Raw genomic sequence first — 22,841 nt, 5'->3', positions numbered from 1 at the left:
TAGGCTAATGCTATCTACAGTTATTAGCATTTTTGTATATTTTAAAACTAATAGTTAATGAATGCTTCATTACTCTTGACCAATAGGTGGCGCTGCTACCAAATTGATGTGGTGTCATCAGTGTGAGGTGTTAATGCCACATACCAAATTTGGTGCAAATATCTCAAAGCTTTGCAGAGATACAGCTTCCGATGCGCTTTGGCATCTTACTTGCAAATTCGTTGATGCGTTAAATGAAAACGGTTTCGAATATCGACACGAAATCCATAACTTTTTGTCAGCATGCTCTGAAGATGATCCGAGTCAAATTTGGTGAAAATCCGACTAACGGTCTAGGAGGAGTTCGAAAAAGTAGGTTTTCTACATTCATCAAAATGGCGAACAGGAAGTTAGGCCAATTTTGGCATAATTGGTATCAATGTTCTCGGCCTGACCCAAGGAATATTTTGAGATCACTTTTATTACAATAAGCCATTTTTCTCAGAAGTTATTAGCATTTTTCGAAATTTCGTTATAACTTTTTACCACAAGGTGGCGCTGGCCCCAAAATTGGTATGTACATTCAGGGCATGGTGCCGAACATTTTTGTAATTATTGTCGAAACGATACGTTAATCCGTTCTCAAGATACAGCATTTTAAAACTAAATTCAAAATGGCCGACACCCAAAATGGCTGACATGGGAAAATTGGATATGGGTCGACTCGGCATGCTCCTCCGAATCTAACAAGACCAGTTTTGAGACTTTTGGTCAAACCACTGAGAAGTTATAAGCAAAAATAGCCATTTTTCATATCTCCTGACCACTAGGTGGCACTGTGACGAAACACTGCAGGTAGCCTCAGGTCATGCTTGTTATAACACACACCAAGTTTGGTCTCAATATTCCAAAGCGTTGCGGAGATATGGCCTCACGTCCATTTTTGAACGCTTTTTGTAGAATTAATTAGCGCGTTATTCGAGAACGGTTTGTCCAATCAACTTGAATTCCATAACTTTTTGCCTGCATCGTCTGAAGATGATCTGAGCCAATTTTGGTGAAAATCAGACAAACCGTCTAGGACGAGTTCGAAAAAGTAGGTTTTATAAACAAAAAATTATAGAAAAAAAACTAAACCTTAGGATTTTTGAAATTTGGTGTTCATTCGACTCGGCATGACCCAAGGATTCAGGGGAAATTGGAATTTTGATTTTATGGCTTACGGTTCAAAAGTTATTAGCAAAAAGAAAGTGAAAGTTTGGACGAGTGGTGGCGCTAGAGAGTTTGAGTTAGAGACTCCAAACTTGCTATGGTTAATGTTGAGTCGGCCCTCTATCAGTGTGCCAAATTATACAACTTTCCCGCAAGCGGTTCTATGGGCTGCCATAGACTTGCGGCGGAATAATAATAATAATAAGAATCCTAACGGATACAATAGGTGCCTTCGCACCTTCGGTGCTTGGCCCCTAATAAGAATTCTAACGGTTTCAATAGGTGCCTTCGCACCTTCGGTGCTTGGCCCCTAAATATAGCTGCAAGCAGCAATTACGGGGCCAAGCACTCAAAGCGGAAAATGAGGAGCTAAGGATGGCAGGAACAGCAGACCAACTGCAAAAATAAGTAAAAAGAAGCCATTTTAGGATGATTTTAGTCAAAACGACAGAAAAATTATGTAGAACGCCTACTGATATGATTTAATGGCTTATTAGGTTTGACCAACAGGTGGCGCTGTTATCAAATCGATGAGGTGTGTTTAGTGTGAGGTGACAAACGTTCACACAAAGTTTGGTGTCATTATGTCAAAGTTCTCCAAAGATATAGCCTTAGAGTCATTTTCACATGAAGCCTTAAATTTATAGAGGCGCTATACGAAAACGGTTTCATCTATCATCATGAAATCCATAACTTTTTGTCAGCACAGTCTGAAGATGATCTGACTCGATTTTGGTGAAAATCGGACGAACGGTCTAGGACTAGTTCGAAAAAGTAGGTTTTCAACATAAATCAAAATGGCGGACAGGGAGTTTGGCCAACTGTGGCATAATTGGTATCTATGTTGTCGGCATGACCCAAGGAATATTTTAAGACCAGTTTCTTTAAAATAGGCTAATGCTATCTAGAGTTATTAGCATTTTTGATCATTTTAAAACTAATGGTTAATGAATGCTTCATTACTCTTGACCAATAGGTGGCGCTGCTACCAAATTTATGTGGTGTAATCAGTGTCAGGTGGTAATGCCACCTACCAAATTTGGTGCAAATATCTCAAAGCTTTGCAGAGATACAGCTTCCAATGCGCTTTGGCATCTTACCTGCTAATTCGTTGATGCGTTAAATGAAAACGGTTTCGAATATCGACACGAAATCCATAACTTTTTGTCAGCATGGTCTGAAGATGATCCGAGTCAAATTTGGTGAAAATCCGACTAACGGTCTAGGAGGAGTTTGAAAAAGTAGGTTTTCTACATTCATCAAAATGGCGAACAGGAAGTTAGGCCAATTTTGGCATAATTGGTATCAATGTTCTCGGCCTGACCCAAGGAATATTTTGAGATCACTTTTATAACAATAAGCCATTTTTTTCAGAAGTTATTAGCATTTTTCGAAATTTCGTTATAACTTTTGACCACAAGGTGGCGCTGGCCCCAAAATTTGTATGTACATTCAGGGCATGGTGCCGAACATTTTTGTAATTATTGTCGAAACGATACGTTAATCCGTTCTCAAGATAAAGCATTTTAAAACTAAATTCAAAATGGCCGACACCCAAAATGGCTGACATGGGAAAATTGGATATGGGTCGACTCGGCATGCTCCTCCGAATCTAACAAGACCAGTTTTGAGATTTTTAGTCAAACCACTGAGAAGTTATAAGCAAAAATAGCCATTTTTCATATCTCCTGACCACTAGGTGGCACTGTGACGAAACACTGCAGGTAGCCTCAGATCATGCTTGTTATAACACACACCAAGTTTGGTCTCAATACTCCAAAGCGTCGCAGAGATATGGCCTCAATTCCATTTTTGAACGCTTTTCGTGGAATTAATTAGTGCGTTATTCGAGAACGGTTTGTCCAATCAACTTGAATTCCATAACTTTTAGCCAGCATGGTCTGAAGTTGATCTGAGCCAATTTTGGTGAAAATCAGACAAACCGTCTAGGACGAGTTCGAAAAAGTAGGTTTTATAAACAAAAAATTATAGAAAAAAAACTAAACCTTAGGATTTTTGAAATTTGGTGTTCATTCGACTCGGCATGACCCAAGGATTCAGGGAAAATTGGAATTTTGATTTTGTGGCTTACGGTTCAAAAGTTATAAGCAAAAAGAAAGTGAAAGTTTGGACAAATGGTGGCGCTAGAGAGTTTGAGTTAGAGACTCCAAACTTGCTATGGTTAATAGTGGGACTGTCCTCTATCAGTGTGCCAAATTATACAACTTTCCCGCAAGCGGTTCTATGGGCTGCCATAGACTTGCGGCGGAAGAATAATAATAATAATAATAATAATAAGAATTCTAACGAAAACAATAGGTGCCTTCGCACCTTCGGTGCTTGGCCCCTAAATATAGCTGCAAGCAGCAATTACGGGGCCAAGCACTCAAAGCGGAAAATGAGGAGCTAAGGATGGCAGGAACAGCAGACCAACTGCAACAATAAGTACAAAGAAGCCATTTTAGGATGATTTTAGTCAAAACGACAGAAAAATGATGTAGAACGACTACTGATGTGATTTAATGGCTTATTAGGTTTGACCAACAGGTGGCGCTGTTATCAAATCGATGTGGTGTGTTTAGTGTGAGATGACAAACGTTCACACAAAGTTTGGTGTCATTATGTCAAAGTTTTCCAAAGATATAGCCTTAGAGTCATTTTCACATCAAGCCTAAAATTTGTAGAGCCGCTGTACGAAAACGGTTTCAACTATCAACATGAAATCCATAAATTTTTGTCAGCACAGTCTGAAGATGATCTGACTCGATTTTGGTGAAAATCGGACAAACGGTCTAGGACTAGTTCGAAAAAGTAGGTTTTCAACATAAATCAAAATGGCGGACAGGGAGTTTGGCCAACTGTTGCATAATTGATATCTATGTTGTCAGCATGACCCAAGGAATATTTTGAGACCAGTTTCATTACAATAGGCTAATGCTATCTACAGTTATTAGCATTTTTGTTCATTTTAAAACTAATGGTTAATGAATGCTTCATTACTCTTGACCAATAGGTGGCGCTGCTACCAAATTGATGTGGTGTAATCAGTGTGAGGTGGTAATGCCACATACCAAATTTGGTGCAAATATCTCAAAGCTTTGCAGAGATACAGCCTCCGATGCGCTTTGGCATCTTACCTGCAAATTCGTTGATGCGTTAAATGAAAACGGTTTCGAATATCGACACGAAATCCATAACTTTTTGTCAGCATGGTCTGAAGATGATCCGATTCAAATTTGGTGAAAATCCGACTAACAGTCTAGGAGGAGTTCGAAAAAGTAGGTTTTCTACATTCATCAAAATGGCGAACAGGAAGTTAGGCCAATTTTGGCATAATTGGTATCAATGTTCTCGGCCAGACCCAAGGAATATTTTGAGATCACTTTTATTACATTAAGCCATTTTTTTCAGAAGTTATTAGCATTTTTAGAAATTTCGTTATAACTTTTGACCACAAGGTGGCGCTGGCCCCAAAATTGGTATGTACATTCAGGGCATGGTGCCGAACATTTTTGTAATTATGGTCGAAACGATACGTTAATCTGTTCTCAAGATACAGCATTTTAAAGCTAAATTCAAAATGGCCGACACCCAAAATGGCTGACATGGGAAAATTGGATATGGTTCGACTCGGCATGCTCCTCCGAATCTAACGGGACCAGTTTCTAGATATTTGGCCAAAGCACTAAGAAGTTATAAGCAAAAATAGCCATTTTTCATATCTCCTGACCACTAGGTGGCACTGTGACGAAACACTGCAGGTAGCCTCAGGTCATGCTTGTTACAACACACACCAAGTTTGGTCTCAATAAGACAAACCGTTGCGGAGATATGGCCTCACATCCGTTTTTGCGCACTTTTCGTAGAATTAATTAGCGCGTTATTCGAGAACGGTTTGTCCAATCAACTTGAATTCCATAACTTTTTGCCTGCATGGTCTGAAGATGATCTGAGCCAATTTTGGTGAAAATCAGACAAACCGTCTAGGACGAGTTCGAAAAAGTAGGTTTTATAAACAAAAAATTATAGAAAAAAAACTAAACCTTAGGATTTTTGAAATTTGGTGTTCATTCGACTCGGCATCACCCAAGGATTCAGGGAAAATTGGAATTTTGATTTTATGGCTTACGGTTCAAAAGTTATTAGCAAAAAGAAAGTGAAAGTTTGGACAAGTGGTGGCGCTAGAGAGTTTGAGTTAGAGACTCCAAACTTGCTATGGTTAATGTTGAGTCGGCCCTCTATCAGTGTGCCAAATTATACAACTTTCCCGCAAGCGGTTCTATGGGCTGCCATAGACTTGCGGCGGAATAATAATAATAAATATAGCTGCAAGCAGCAATTACGGGGCCAAGCACTTAAAGCGGAAAATGAGGAGCTAAGGATGGCAGGAACAGCAGACCAACTGCAACAATAAGTAAAAAGAAGCCATTTTAGGATGATTTTAGTCAAAACGACAGAAAAATGATGTAGAACACCTACTGATATGATTTAATGGCTTATTAGGTTTGACCAACAGGTGGCGCTGTTATCAAATCGATGTGGTGTGTTTAGTGTGAGATGACAAACGTTCACACAAAGTTTGGTGTCATTATGTAAAAGTTTTCCAAAGATATAGCCTTAGAGTCATTTTCACATCAAGCCTAAAATTTATAGAGGCGCTGTACGAAAACGGTTTCAACTATCAACATGAAATCCATAACTTTTTGTCAGCACAGTCTGAAGATGATCTGACTCGATTTTGGTGAAAATCGGACAAACGGTCTAGGACTAGTTCGAAAAAGTAGGTTTTCAACATAAATCAAAATGGCGGACAGGGAGTTTGGCCAACTGTTGCATAATTGGTATCTATGTTGTCGGCATGACCCAAGGAATATTTTGAGACCAGTTTCATTACAATAGGCTAATGCTATCTACAGTTATTAGCATTTTTGTTCATTTTAAAACTAATAGTTAATGAATGCTTCATTACTCTTGACCAATAGGTGGCACTGCTACCAAATTGATGTGGTGTCATCAGTGTGAGGTGTTAATGCCACATACCAAATTTGGTGCAAATATCTCAAAGCTTTGCAGAGATACAGCTTCCGATGCGCTTTGGCATCTTACCTGCAAATTCGTTGATGCGTTAAATGAAAACGGTTTCGAATATCGACACGAAATCCATAACTTTTTGTCAGCATGGTCTGAAGATGATCCGAGTCAAATTTGGTGAAAATCCGACTAACGGTCTAGGAGGAGTTCGAAAAAGTAGGTTTTCTACATTCATCAAGATGGCGAACAGGAAGTTAGGCCAATTTTGGCATAATTGGTATCAATGTTCTCGGCCTGACCCAAGGAATATTTTGAGATCACTTTTATTACAATAAGCCTTTTTTTTCAGAAGTTATTAGCATTTTTCAAAATTTCGTTATAACTTTTGACCACAAGGTGGCGCTGGCTCCAAAATTGGTATGTACATTCAGGGCATGGTGCCGAACATTTTTGTAATTATTGTCGAAACGATACGTTAATCCGTTCTCAAGATACAGCATTTTAAAGCTAAATTCAAAATGGCCGACACCCAAAATGGCTGACATGGGAAAATTGGATATGGGTCGACTCGGCATGCTCCTCCGAATCTAACAAGACTAGTTTTGAGATTTTTGGTCAAACCACTGAGAAGTTATAAGCAAAAATAGCCATTTTTCATATCTCCTGACCACTAGGTGTCACTATGACGAAACACTGCAGGTAGCCTCAGGTCATGCTTGTTACAACAAACACCAAGTTTGGTCTCAATAAGACAAACCGTTGCGGAGATATGGCCTCACATCCGTTTTTGCGCACTTTTTGTAGAATTTATTAGCGCGTTATTCGAGAACGGTTTGTCCAATCAACTTGAATTCCATAACTTTTTGCCTGCATGGTCTGAAGATGATCTGAGCCAATTTTGGTGAAAATCAGACAAACCGTCTAGGACGAGTTCGAAAAAGTAGGTTTTACAAACAAAAAATTATAGAAAAAAAACTAAACCTTAGGATTTTTGAAATTTGGTGTTCATTCGACTCGGCATGACCCAAGGATTCAGGGAAAATTGGAATTTTGATTTTGTGGCTTACGGTTCAAAAGTTATTAGCAAAAAGAAAGTGAAAGTTTGGACAAATGGTGGCGCTAGAGAGTTTGAGTTAGAGACTCCAAACTTGCTATGGTTAATGTTGGGACGGTCCTCTATCAGTGTGCCAAATTATACAACTTTCCCGCAAGCGGTTCTATGGGCTGCCATAGACTTGCGGCGGAAGAATAATAATAATAATAAGAATTCTAACGGTTTCAATAGGTGCCTTCGCACCTTCGGTGCTTGGCCCCTAATAAATATAGCTGCAAGCAGCAATTACGGGGCCAAGCACTCAAAGCGGAAAATGAGGAGCTAAGGATGGCAGGAACAGCAGACCAACTGCAACAATAAGTAAAAAAAAGCCATTTTAGGATGATTTTATTCAAAACGACAGAAAAATTATGTAGAACGCCTACTGATATGATTTAATGGCTTATTAGGTTTGACCAACAGGTGGCGCTGTTATCAAATCGATGTGGTGTGTTTAGTGTGAGATGACAAACGTTCACACAAAGTTTGGTGTCATTATGTCAAAATTTTCCAAAGATATAGCCTTAGAGTCATTTTCACATCAAGCCTTAAATTTATAGAGGTGCTGTACGAAAACGGTTTCATCTATCATCATGAAATTCATAACTTTTTGTCGGCACAGTCTGAAGAGGATCTGACTCGATTTTGGTGAAAGTCAGACAAACGGTCTAGGACTAGTTCGAAAAAGTAGGTTTTCAACATAAATCAAAATGGCGGACAGGGAGTTTGGCCAACTGTGGCATAATTGGTATCTATGTTGTCGGCATGACCCAAGGAATATTTTGAGACCAGTTTCGTTACAATAGACTAATGCTATCTACAGTTATTAGCATTTTTGTTCATTTTAAAACTAATAGTTAATGAATGCTTTATTACTCTTGACCAATAGGTGGCGCTGCTACCAAATTGATGTGGTGTCATCAGTGTGAGGTGTTAATGCCACATACCAAATTTGGTGCAAATATCTGAAAGCTTTGCAGAGATACAGCTTCCGATGCGCTTTGGCATCTTACCTGCAAATTCGTTGATGCGTTAAATGAAAACGGTTTCGAATATCGACACGAAATCCATAACTTTTTGTCAGCATGGTCTGAAGATGATCCGAGTCAAATTTGGTGAAAATCCGACTAACGGTCTAGGAGGAGTTCGAAAAAGTAGGTTTTCTACATTCATCAAAATGGCGAACAGGAAGTTAGGCCAATTTTGGCATAATTGGTATCAACGTTCTCGGCCTGACCCAAGGAATATTTTGAGATCAGTTTTATTACAATAAGCCATTTTTTTCAGAAGTTATTAGCATTTTTCGAAATGTTGTTATAACTTTTGACCACAAGGTGGCGCTGGCCCCAAAATTGGTATGTACATTCAGGGCATGGTGCCGAACATTTTTGTAATTATTGTCGAAACGATACGTTAATCCGTTCTCAAGATACAGCATTTTAAAGCTAAATTCAAAATGGCCGACACCCAAAATGGCTGACATGGGAAAATTGGATATGGTTCGACTCGGCATACTCCTCCGAACCTACCAAGACCAGTTTTGAGATTTTTGGTCAAACCACTGTGAAGTTATAAGCACAAATAGCCATTTTTCATATCTCCTGACCACTAGGTGGCACTGTGACGAAACTCTGCAGGTAGCCTCAGGTCATGCTTGTTACAACACACACCAAGTTTGGTCTCAATATTCCAAAGCGTTGCGGAGATATGGCCTCACGTCCATTTTTGAACGCTTTTCGTAGAATTAATTAGCGCGTTATTCGAGAACGGTTTGACCAATCAACTTGAATTCCATAACTTTTTGCCTGCATGGTCTTAAGATCATCTGAGCCAATTTTGGTGAAAATCAGACAAACCGTCTAGGACGAGTTCGAAAAAGTAGGTTTTACAAACAATAAATTATAGAAAAAAAACTAAACCTTACGATTTTTGAAATTTGGTGTTCATTTGACTCGGCATTACCCAAGGATTCCGGGAAAATTGGAATTTTGATTTTGTGGCTTACGGTTCAAAAGTTATTAGCAAAAAGAAAGTTAAAGTTTGGACAAGTGGTGGCGCTAGAGAGTTTGAGTTAGAGACTCCAAACTTGCTATGTTTAATGTTGGGACGGTCCTCTATCAGTGTGCCAAATTATACAACTTTCCCGCAAGCGGTTCTATGGGCTGCCATAGACTTGCGGCGGAATAATAATAATAATAAGAATTCTAACGGATACAATAGGTGCCTTCGCACCTTCGGTGCTTGGCCCCTAATAATAAGAAACGGAACGGATACAATAGGTGCCTCCGCACCTTCGGTGCTTGGCCCCTAATAATAAGAATTCTAACGGATACAATAGGTGCCTTCGCACCTTCGGTGCTTGGCCCCTAATAATAAGAATTCTAACGGATACAATAGGTGCCTTCGCACCTTCGGTGCTTGGCCCCTAATAAATAGATTTTATCTTAATATTTATTTAAGATTTTTACTTTCCTTGCTAATATTTTCTTTATTGCTCAGCAATGTTTTTTGTGATATTTAGTTTAAATCAGCAGAATTTGCAGCCAGATCTTGAGCCATTGTTGATGTATATGCACATAAATGTAGGAGCAAGATCCAACACTGTAAAAAGCCTATAGACACCGCAGACACACAAACCATAGTGATACTTATGCACAACCCATGTATTACACATCTATGCAACCTGAAAACACTCTCTGTGTTTTCCTCTATCTGAGACAAAGTTGTTCTCTCTACCCCCGTGTCTGTCTTTACTTCATCAAACTGAATAATTCATGTGGGAGCTACTGTAGCAAGAGAAAATGAATGGAGATGGAAAAGAGGTGGATGGGGTGGATTATTAGTGAAATGGATTTAAGAGAAAAAGTGGTAGAAGGAAATTGAAAAGACAGAAATAGGAAACGAAAGGACGGGTGGGGTAGGGGTGCAAAACAATTCTGCACAATTAAAGATATTTCTGTCTTCTCCAGAATAATTATTATTCTTTCTGCAGCCCTTGTTGGCAGGAATTTGCATCACGGCATCCGCAGGGTTTGTCAGTTTAAATCTTGCCATCCGTCTTTGCCACACAGCATCCATATCAGAAACACTAAAAACAGAAATGTAAATGTCATACACCCATTACCGTTGAGCAGTGCCGCCAGTATAATTTAAAAAGGCGAGGGACAAACATTTTTATGGGTGGCTTCATCTCTCTTGGAACTGAGTGAGACGAACCGTAGAGCAGGGCTTTTCAGACTGGGTTTCCAGACATGGGCAGTGAGACGTTTAAAACAAATAGTAATAATAATAATATAGCTTAACATGTACCAAATTTAACACATAACTGATTCTTTTGCAATACTGGAATTTTATTTTAATTTATTTTTATTATTTTATTTTACAAAACACAAATGCTAGGTAGAAGAAGATAGTGTCAACTTAAAAGTATTTGTAATTGATATTTTGACATAATATTTAGACAGTGTAGTTCTTATGGTTAGCTAAAACTAAAAGTAAAACTAAAACCAAAAATAAAATTTTCTTAAATATTAACTAAACTAAAATAAAATGGCTAAAATAAAAATTATTTTAGCTTTTTGCCAAAGGGACATTTCTCGTTTTAAATCAGTTTACAAACAATAAACATTAAATTTAAAATTAAAATCAGTCACACATTTTTGAACATTAAGATTTTGAATGATTTTTAAAGAAGTCTCTTCTGCTCACTAAGCCTGCATTTATTTGATCCAAAGTACAGCAAAAACAGTACAATTTTGAAATATTTTTACTATTTAAAATAACTGTTTTCTATTTGAATATATTTTAAAAGCTTAGTTTTTGGCATCGTTACTCCAGTCACATGATCCTTCAGAAATTATTCTATTATTCTGATTTGCTGCTTAAAAAACATTTATTATTATTAAAGCGGAACAGAAGGTTTTCAGGTTTCTTTGATGAATAGAAAGTTCAGAAGAACAGCATTTAATGTAAATAAATATAAATAAATAAAATAAAAGTATTAATTTCTAGAATTTCTCTCTCCAGAAATAAAAAGCTTTTGAATGATATATCGATAATGTTACAAAAGCTTTTTATTTCAGATAAATGCTTATCTTTGGATCTTTTTATTCATCAAAGAAACCTCAAAAAATGTACTCAACTGTTTTAAATATTGCTAATAATAATAAAAATGTTTCTTGAACAGCAAATCATAATTTTAGAATCATTTCTGAAGGATCATGTGAATCCTGGAGTTATGATGCTGAAAATTTAGCTTTGATCACAGGAATAAATTACATTTTAATATATATTTAAATAAAAAGCAGTTCTTTTAAATAGTAAAAATATTTCAAAATTTTACTGTTTTTGCTGTACTTCGTATCAAATAAATCCATGCTTGGTGAGCATTAAAAATCTTTGTTCAAATACTACTAAAAATGCCAAAAATTACAATTAAAATTGCAGGTGGGTAATTTAATGTTTCATGTTTATCATGTAAATGTTATTTCAAACCTGCTGTTTTTATTTAATAACATTTTTTTCCTTAAAATAAAGAAAGAGTTATGCAGTTCTTGCCACACAGCAGTAGTTCATAATGACCGGCTGTCAAGCTCCATAAAACACCAAAAATCCACCATAAAAATGTTATAAAAGTTGTCCATGCATCTAATGCAAGAACTCCAAGTTATAATTTTCAGCTTTCCACTAAAATAATGACATGACAAGAATTTTAATTTGTGGGTGAACCATTCCTTTAAAAGACTGAACTGGAGAAGCACACTGAGCTCTCACTCCACCTAGTGGCTTCAATCTAAAGAGCGGCAAACGCTGAGCAGAGAATAATGGATGATATGATCAAAATTTAATATTGTTAGACATTTTTATGTAAGTCAATGTCTATTGAATAATCATGTCATCTCTTTCTCCTACAGAACTCTCAAAATTTCCAAGACTTTGACTGTCAGGTAAGATAAGACTTTAATGAATCTCTTTAGTGCATGAGATAAAACGAGTTATTCTTAGATGCTCATTAGAGGTGTGTATGTGCTAAAACAGTATTTTAGGTTATTGAACCTCTATATTTTAATATCAAAGGGGTTATTTTGGGAAAAACCATCACATTTTGATGTTAAAAATAATAATCCTCAAAATGAGAATCTGATTTGATGGATTCTTCTATGTGTTCTACCTTTATCACTCCAGGACTATAAATCCGCTCTGACGGCCATAAACTGATTCTGTTTAGTTGAAATAAATCCATAAAAAAAAGATGATCACGTGTTCTAATTTTAGAAGGTACTCTAGACTTAATGCATCTTCCTGTAAAACACATCAGGTTATCCACATTGATCGTTATTCATTCTGTTAGGTAATGGATGATATGATGGTGGTTGATGTCTTAAAATAATATAGGTATATACAGAATTTATGAGTTCAGGTCTGATGTGTCTCTTTAGCAATGAGAAAAGCATTCTTGGTGAATCACATCCTCCCTTTTAATGCAGGGGTCTCAGATGAGCTAAATATAGCACCTGCAGCTCAGGCATGACCTGCTCTATATTATGTAGTGCCTTTAGTATTCCTTACTCAGCAAGCCTCTCTATACAGAAGCTCACACATTAAGTGTTAGTCCAATGATGGGCTGACACCAGGCCAGCCAATCCAATTTCACACAAGCACTGAGTGCTACAGAACATGTACATGTTCGTGTTTAAGGTGTGACTGCTCTCTACTGGTGAAGAGAGGAAATGCAGTGTATCTCTCACCATTCATCCAAAATGTAATGCAGAAAGCCAGAAGATAAAATCAAAGTCTTTTGTAATTTTAATGGCATAAATGGTTTGCCAGTGCTTACAGTTTTAAAGGGATAGTTCACCCAAAAATGAAAATGACCCCATGATTTACTCACCCTCAAGCCATCCTAGGTTTATATGACTTTCTTCTTTCAGATGAATGCAATCTGAGTTATATTAAAAAATGTACTTGCTCTTCCAAGCTTTATAATGGCAGTGAATGGGTGTTGAGATTTTGAAGCCCAAAAAAGTGCATCCATCATAAAAAGTACTTCACACAGCTGTATTATATTAACTTTATAAACCAGCAATATAAACAAGAGATTACAGTTTATAAAGTTTAAATATAGATATTTTTCTTACACAAACGCGTCTTACCCAGAAGCCGTCTGAGGTACTTTTTATGATGGAGGAAGCACTTTACTGGACTTCAAAATCTCAACACCCATTCACTGCCATTATAAAGCTTGGAAGAGCCAGGGTATTTTTTTTTTTTAATATAACTCTGATTGCATTCGTCTGAAAGAATAAAGTCATATATACTTAGGATGGCTTGAAGGAAAATAAATTATGTAGTTATTTTCATTTTTGGGTGAGCTATCTCTTTAAGGTAAAATTATAAGTCAGATTGAAGATTGATTATGGAAAATGCTTGTGTTGTCCGATTCTTTCTGATATGGTTTTGTCTGAAGCAGTTCATTGAACAAATTAGAAAAAAAGACAAATTTGCATTTCATGTTTTTTTATTACAGCGACACTACCAGTCAGAAGTTTTTGAACAGTAAGATTTGTAACGTTTTGTTTTAAAGAAGTCTCTTCTGCTCACCAAGCCTGCATTTATTTGATCCAAAGTACACAAAAACAGTACATTTTTTACTATTTAAAATGACTGTTTTCTGTTTGAATATATTTTAAAATGTAATTTATTTTCAGCATCATTACCCCAGTCTTCAGTGTCACGTGATCCTTCAGAAATCATTCTAATATGCTGACTTGCTGTTCAAGAAACATTTATTTTTATTATTATTATCAATATTTAAAACAGTTGAGTACATTTTTTCTTTGATTAATAGAAAGATCCAAAGGTCAGCATTTATTTGAAATAAAAAGCTTTTGTAACATTATACACTGACTATACCATTTAAAAGCTTCGAGTCTGTATACTTTTTTTTAGGAAAGTAATGATAGAAATTAATACTTTTATTTAGCAAGGATGCTTTAAATTGGTTAAAAGTGACGATAAAGACATTTATAATGTTACAAAAGATTTCTGTTTCAGATAAATGCTGTTCTTCTGAACTTTCAAAGAAACCTGAAAAATTCTACTTGGCTGTTTTCAACATAATAATAATAATAAATAAATGTTTATAATGTTTTTTTAAGCAGCAAATCAGAATAGTAGAATGATTTCTGAAGGATCGTGTGACTGGAGTAATGATGCTAAAAATTCAGCTTTAAAATCACAGGAATAAATTACATTTAAAAATATATAGTCAAATAGAAAACAGTTATTTAGAATGGTAAAATATTTCAAAATTGTACTGTTTTTGCTGCAAAAAAATAAATAAATGCGGGCTTGGTGAGCAGAAGAGAGATCTTTAAAAAAACATAAAAAATCTTTTGACTGGTAGTGTACTTTTATGTCTCACATTTTGTTATAATTGATATATTATATAGACATTTTAGCTTTTCTATTTGATAGTTTTTTGTTATTGTTGTTAAAACTGCATTGCCTTAATTGTTTGGTTACTGTTACTTCTTAAATGTTTTGTGGAGATCTTATAGTTTTTTTTTTTTTCAGTGTAAATCTGTAGAAAATTAATAAATCAAAAAAAATTATATATTAAAACTATGGTAATCCAAGCAATGCTGTTTTTTTTTTTTTTTAAGAAAATTAAGAAATTAGTTCTATATATAGGACAATCCTGTTCTTCCTTTAGCCACTAGTTAAAGCCAAAGAGCTAAAGCATCTGTGTGAATACTGCAAGTCATCACGACAGGTTCATCATTATTCAGAGACAATTTCATCCCATAGAGGGCATCAGAAGCTCAGAGTAAGCAAAGTCACATCCTTGACTCCAATACAGCGTCACTAACTTATTAGATATTATTCAAAATAATCTCAAATAGCGACAGAGCACTTCCCAGGACAAGAGATTTATTTAGTACATGATTTGATCTCTGATCCTTAATTCATAGTGACCTTCTCTAAGTCTCAGCCATCAAATACTAATATAAAAATGTAATCCAAATGTCTACAATCATATAGACCTCTCTGCCTTACTGTATCTGTTTTGTTTCTATTCTAAATTATATGTTGTTGATTCTCAAGTTTATTGCTAGTCAGTCTTGAGAGGCCTACAGAGGTTGTGTCTGTCCATTTTGCCCTCTAATGTTCACATCCTTGCCTGAAGGTCACTTGGGTACAGCACGCTCCACAAGACTGCTCACTGAGATGGACAGAGTGACTAACACTATAATTTATTACTGAAGCTGCAGGTACATCAATAAGTAATAAAACAACGTTACTTTTTAACCTTTGGGTGCTTTTGTTTTATATTTGCTGTATTGCAGTTTTTTGTTGTGTTATGTCTATGTTATCTGAATAATGCATTTTAGATATTCGCCTGTTTTAGCACATTAGACCTACTGTATAACACTCTGCGTACCTTTATAAACACAGTGTTGTATTCCAGTCCACAAATGCTGAATTCTTTTGCCAGCTGCAGTTGTTTCCCTTCCCTGACTCCTGCTTCTCAGATTGTGTTTGTCTATGGTGGCCCCTGAGGAACAACAAAGAGGCTTATTGAATGAAAAACAATGTTTCAGACTCATCTACTGATAAATGGAAGCAAGGCAGATCAATAACCTATCAGAGACCAAGACCCATAAGAAAGAATGATACCACACTGCACCTCTGCTGGGACACAGACGTTCTGTATGTCATAATTCCTACAGTGAGGACAAACTGTGCTCTGCAGCCGTGGTTAGCAGTTGCGGTGATGGAAAATGAAGAAATAAACATTATTTTACATCCAAGGAAACTGATATTAGGTTTAGTTCCTGCTGTTAGACTAATTTGATAGCTCATTTGACTGGTTTATTGTAAATTAGTGGTGAGTCACAGTCTATAAATGGCTCACAGGAGTAAACGCATTGCATTTATATGTATGATATAGTTTTCATTCTTCAGGTCAACGATATATTCATGAAAAAAAAATTGCTTTGATTAAGGAAAGCGATAGCTTTGTCATAGTATTCGTTCAAATGTAAAAGTTGCCACAGTTATTGCATGCTTTGCATGTGCTGCACTTTATTAGTACCGTTTTGCTTTATTAGTTTATTTATTAGAATTTGTAAGATAATAATGATATTGTTTGGTAAGTGAGATCTCTGATTTTAGTCCTTGAAAACCAAAAAAGTAGTATTTGAAAGTTGTGTGTGTGTGTGTGTGTGTGTGTGTGTGTGTGTGTGTGTGTGTGTGTGTGTGTGTGTGTCTATATAGATATAGATAGATAGATAGATAGATAGATAGATATAAATACAAACAGAGACATTCCTTAGATATTGTTTTATATACAGCTAGTTATAAGTACTATAACCTAACCCTACCAGAAAACATATTTATTATATTTTTATACAATTACAGATGTCCTCAAACAGAGTTTTGGAAGGTTTTGACAGATTTAGCTCACTTCTGGGTGCCAACCTAAGAATATTCATTTTAAATATTCATACATTTATTTATACATTTAGATACACTGTTAAAAAAAAATAAGTTGTTGCCCTACACTTTTAAGTACACTACCATTCAAAAGATTTTAAATTTTTACTAAAATTAAAAATTAAGTATCTTCTGCTCACTAAGCCTGCATTTATTTGGTCCAAAGTACAGCAAAACAGTAACATTTTGAAATATTTTTACTATTTAAAATAATTGTTTTCTATTGAAATATATTTTAAAATGTCATTTATTTCTGTGATTTCAAAGCTGAATTTTAGCATAATTTCTCCAGGCACATGATCCTTCAGAAATCATTCTAATATTCTGGTTTGCTGCTCAAAAAAACATTTATTATTATTATTATTATATTATTATTATATTGAAATCAGCTGAGTAGATTTTTTTTCTGGTTTCTTTGAAGAATAGAAAGTTCAGAAGAACAGAATTTATCTGAAATAGAAACCTTTTGTAATATTGTCATCACTTTTATAATTTCTTTCTATAAAGCTTTTAAATGGTTAAGTGTATAATGTTACAAAAGCTTTTTATTTCATATAAATGCTGATCTTTGGATCTTTTCATCCATCAAAGAATCTTGAACAAAAATGTACTTAACTATTTTAAATATAGATGATGATAATAATAATAATAATAATAATAATAATTGTTTCTTGAACAGCAAATCTGTCACGGGTGCGTGCAGGAGTTGACGAGACGGACGACAGGAATTACAAAATACAATATATTTAATATAAATCTTCGACTGGAACAAGGCAGGAACAAGTCAGGAACATCACACACATCTATTCACACAAAAGGACCGACAAAGAACAGAACTCAAACACATGCTTATAAAGACAGACTAATTACGGGGACACAGGTGATACAGATGACAAGGACTAAACCAAAGCAGACAGATTAACGGGGGAAGACAATGGGAGAAACCAAATACATGACATGACTAAGACATAAACTGACAGAACTGTAACATTACGCCCCCCTCCGGAAAGGCGCGTCCTCGCGCCGTAGAAAAAACGAAAAAACGAGAGGGGCGGAAAACCAGGGAAACAGAGTCAATAAGGGAGGGGGCTCCGGCGGAGGACGCAACCCCCGGAGGAGGACCAGAACACAAGTCCAGGAAACAAAAAGGACAGTCCAAGGGGGCGACGACGGTGGGAGGAGCCAGGGAACACACAGGAGGGACCTGGAGCAGGAGAGCAGGACCCAGATCGCAGCCAGGATGACGGCCCACGGAGGAGCCGACGGAGGGAGGAGCCATGGTGGAGGACGGACCGCCGACTCCGTGGGGCCGACCGACAGAGGCAGAGCAGCTGGCAGAGGAACCCGAGGCGGAGATGGAGAGCCGAAGATCCAGGGCGACACCGCGGATCCGGAGGGCCAAGGCGGAACGGGCTCTGGCGGCCGAGGCGGAGACGGAGTCCCGGAGATCCGCGGCGGAGCCGGAGCGACAGAGGATGGAGGCTGTGCCCGCAGGAAGGAGAAGTCCCAAGGAGCCGGTGGGACGGCGTGACGAGGCGCAGCCGGAGGAGCAGAGTCCTGAGGATCCGATGGGGTGACGACTGACCAGGGCGGAGCCGGAAAGACGATGGAGCCCGGTGGAGCTGGTGGACCGACGGGCGACGGTGGAGAGGAGGGCGCTGAGAGCCGTGGTGGAGCCGCAGGGTCGGAGGACCGAGGTGGAGGTCTGGATTCGGAGGCTGGAGGCGGAGCTGAGGGAACCTCCAGCCTTGCCACCGAAGTGAGCAGGCATCCCTGCGGCGAGCCCACTGCAGAGATGGTGGGCTGAGGGTGAGCAAGGGGACTGACTGCTGACTTGGGGAACTTAGGACGGCTGGGCGGAACCAGCGGGGACTCAGGGCGGCTGGGCGGAACCAGCGGGGACTCAGGGCGGCTGGGCGGAACCAGCGGGAACCAGGCAGATTCGGACAGATGAGGGCGGGTGGGAGGGAAGTCAATGCGGGTCAGTGGCTCAGAGGAAAAGTCTATTAAATCCGGCGTGTCAATATCCACAGTCTCAGAAACAAAGTCAATTAGTTTATATTCCATAACTTCAGCAACGAAGTCAATTAAGTCCCCAGAGATATCCAGCTCACCCCCAGCGGAGTTGCAGTGGGCAGGGCTCTCCATTTCCCTCCCTAGCTCCACGTCGCAATCCACCGTCAGAGATGTAGAATCCGACTCACGCACCTGATCAGCCGGAGAGGACTCTGGCTCTGTCGCTCGCGGCTCTAGTCCTGCATCCGCGGTGCGCTCGGGTTCCCGCTCTGCATGTCGGGGCGATGGTTGGCTGCTCTCTGGGTTGTGAGCGGGGCTGACGTCCTCCTCGATGAAATCGACAGTCCAGGAAGATCCATTGGACGCCAGCACCCACTCGACGAATCCGGCAAAGCTCTCTCGAGGACCCTCCCCGGACAGCTGCATCTTGATGTGGTCATTAAGTCCGTGGTGGAAGAACGTGCACAAGCAGCTGTCCGGGTAGTGAGTTGATGGAACGAGGAACAGAAAGTCTCTGGTGTGGTCCTCGAGAGAGCGTCTCCCCTGCTTCAGGAGAATGATGGCAACGTTGGGGTCATCCATGAGGAAAAAATATAAAACAAACACTGATACAAAAACGAAAAATAAACGCAGGGAAAGACGCCAGGTACACTTTTGTTGGTCGGTCCTTATGTCACGGGTGCGTGCAGGAGTTGACGAGACGGACGACAGGAATTACAAAATACAATATATTTAATATAAATCTTCGACTGGAACAAGGCAGGAACAAGTCAGGAACATCACACACATCTATTCACACAAAAAGGACCGACAAAGAACAGAACTCAAACACATGCTTATAAAGACAGACTAATTACGGGGACACAGGTGATACAGATGACAAGGACTAAACCAAAGCAGACAGATTAACGGGGGAAGACAATGGGAGAAACCAAATACATGACATGACTAAGACATAAACTGACAGAACTGTAACAAAATCAGCATATTAGAATGATTTCTGAAGGATCACATGATACTGAAGACTGGAGTAATGATGCTAAAAATTTGGCTTTGATCACAGGAATAAATTACGTTTTAAAATATATTTAAATAGAAAACAATTATGTTTAATAGTAAAAATTAGTGGTGGGCATAGATTAATTTTTTTAATCTAGATTAATCTCAGTGTAATCTTGGAATTAATCTAGATTAAAATGGCTAATTTGAATTCAGCCGAAGGCATTCAGAATATGTGTGCTACCCAAATAATGACTAAAAGTAAGTCTTTGAGAACGGGTTTCTCAAGCCAGGTGGCGCATTAGACCAGGGGCTCATCTCCTGTTTCCAAAATGCATCACAAACTGCTTGACAATTGCATTTACAACACAATTAACTATACAAACTTGTGTAACCAACTATTCCTACACTGCATATACTTCTGCGTAAAAGGCTGTGCGACGTGCGCATTCCAGTTAAATACACAGACGTGCACGGGCATGGATATCTGCGTGCATAGTCTTCGGTTAAACTGCGTTGCTTTTAGAAGCATCAGTTCAGTTGTTGCATATAGTTTAATGTCTTTATTTCGGGATTATCAAAGTAAATTATAACTCAAATTTGACATTTTACTGGGGCACAGCAGATTTTCAGTAAAAAGGGTCTAGCAACGCCCCTGCCCTGAAGCAAACCCGGTGGCTTCATAGCTGCATCCATGTTAGCACATCTCATTTGATGTGGTAATTTCACAGTAGGCATACACACAGGTTCGAAGACTCATTCTCGCCCCCTACAGTGCAATTCGGCTAGGTATACATCCGTGCTAAAATATCAAGGTGAAAGTCATCATAGCTTGCGTAGTATAGACCCAGCTCCCAACCCAACTTTTGAGAATAGATTAATGGCGATATTTTTTTTATCCCCCGATAAGAGTCTCACGTTAACGCCGATAGCGGCCCACCACTAGTAAAAATATTTCACAATATTACTGCTTTTGCAGTATTTTTGGATCAAATAAATGCGAATTTGGTGAGCAAAAGAAACTTTTGACTGGTAGTGTACAATCAATTATTTAAACTTAAATCACATTAAACTGGCTTTTAAAAATGAGTTAAACCTTGAACTACTTTTAAAATAAATTTGAAAATTGCTAAAATAATGTAATAACACATGTTGTCAAAACTTACTTGTATATGTAAATATGTATTTGACATCCTAAAAAAAAAAAATCCTGATTATTACCACTGGCAAGGGTAAAAGAAATATGAATAATTTGTAAGGACATTTTGTATAGTTATGTATATTAATCAGCTGTTGTTATTTTAATTCTTTGCCCCCAGCTGATAAAATCAAATCTGTCCTGAAGGCGAAACCAGTTGAGAACCACTTGTCACAATCTGGCTGAGTGGAGGAGACATTACTACCATGACTAAATACAATTAATATAATCAATAACCATCAATCACGAATCAATAGGTTTAGCCAAAATCAATTGATTCACAAGGTCAAATATCTCAGCATCTCGTCTCTTGTTGAATCTGAGCAGTGAACCGACTGACCCCACCCAAAAACAAATAATAAAATGCAGTGGAAAGCATCATTCCATCCTCGCCCTCTCCGTGTCTGCCCCACCCCTCTCACATCCCTGCTCCTGCCACCTCCCGCCCACCTGACTCTCCCTCATCCAATCAGAGCGGCGCTCTTTCAGCGCTGCCGTATGCATGAACAAGCACTGCCTCCCCAGCGCAAACCGCAGTCACTTCTTTCTCCTCCTCACTCTGTCTGCATCTCAACCATCTCTTCCTCTCTTTTTCTCTTTCTCTCTCTCTCTCAAAACATACCTCCTCTCTTCATTTATCTCACTCTCCCTCTGTCTCCTCCTGTCTCCCCTCCCTCTTGGATCTCTGCCTAGCTACTGCTCTCCCTGTCCGTTCTCCTCCATCCCTCCTTCAGCCACTCTGTTTTCCTCTCGTGGATCCTCCCATCTCTTCCTGTCTCCTCTCTGAAGCTGTCACTGTCTCGTGTGTGGAAACATGTCAACCGTTCTAGATGTGGAGCAGAATGCGTGCACTGGAGATGCAGTGGTGAGTGAGTGTGTGTGTGTAAGAGAATAAGAGAAAGCGTTACAACTGACAGCTTAGACTCATTCCTGAATCCTTTCGGAGTGATATTTTTGTAGAAATGTTTCATGTGAATGCATGTCGTGTCAGTATGTGTGATTCTTTCCAATGAGGAATGTGTGTTTTCTTCCATTAGTCATGCGAGTCATGTGCCTCTCTGCTTGTTTACCTACCACAGATTAAACCAGACTAAACTGTTAGGTACAGAGATCTGTAGTTAAAATGCTTTAAATGTACATTATGTACACTAAAATGACATATTGGTGCATTTGAGGAATTGTCAGATAAATGAGGCGTATGGCACATGTCCCGATGATCTCCAAGCGGTCTAATAGGTCAAGCAAATCAAGGACATTTGCAGCACTTAAAAACACAAGCCTTACTGGCAGGGTGTGGTAGTGAGTATATACTGTGTGTTTCTAGTATGGATGCTGTGTGTGTGTGTGTGTGTGTGTGTGTGTGTGTGTGTGTGTGTGTATGTATGTGTAATAGTGATCTGCCATCAAGTTTGTGCTGTGTAATGGCTCCTAGGCTTGTGGTGTGTGATTGATGCTATTAGCTAGGAAGCGGGAGCGGGGGTGGGGGGGCAAAGGCTGAGACTGTTGGCTTGTATTCATTCATTCACCTTGGCTTAAGCCTCTGTTTCCCAGGAGAAAGCTGCTTCGATTGTCCTCCGCCTTAGGTTTGAATGTCTGCACACAAGAATGTAACCACATATTCAGGACATTTTTGGTTTTCACCATTGACTATTCTGGCTGATCAGCGTTTTTTGATTGTCACAAGCAGGCTGCAGATGTTGCAGAGAGGAAGATGATGCAAGCGTTTGATATCAGAGCACATTTAGGGCGTTTATGGTCTGTTTCAGAGTTTAAATCACCTTCTACAGCCAATTGTTGACTTCGTCATGATGACCC

The 22,841-nt window shown here is 38.4% G+C and overlaps 1 protein-coding gene across 3 annotated transcripts in view; it reads left to right on the top strand.

The window, feature by feature from the left end:
• ndrg3a (ndrg family member 3a) overlaps nucleotides 1–22,841 on the top strand; it is a 157,666-nt gene that overhangs the window by 118,437 nt on the left and 16,388 nt on the right. For 2 of the 3 annotated variants that reach the window (XM_073826333.1, XM_073826331.1), the window contains exon 3: nucleotides 12,229–12,261. In XM_073826333.1, coding sequence (XP_073682434.1) covers nucleotides 12,229–12,261 — 33 coding nt within the window. Of the gene's footprint in view, nucleotides 1–12,228; nucleotides 12,262–21,574; nucleotides 21,892–22,841 lie in introns of those variants that run through there. The other variant, XM_073826332.1, reaches the window with a different exon arrangement.

This window comes from Garra rufa, chromosome 20, assembly GCF_049309525.1.
Source record: "Garra rufa chromosome 20, GarRuf1.0, whole genome shotgun sequence".
NCBI classification, from domain to species: Eukaryota; Metazoa; Chordata; class Actinopteri; order Cypriniformes; family Cyprinidae; genus Garra; species Garra rufa.
Note: the sequence above shows the minus strand (reverse complement) of the source record. Positions and strands in the feature narration are given on the sequence as shown.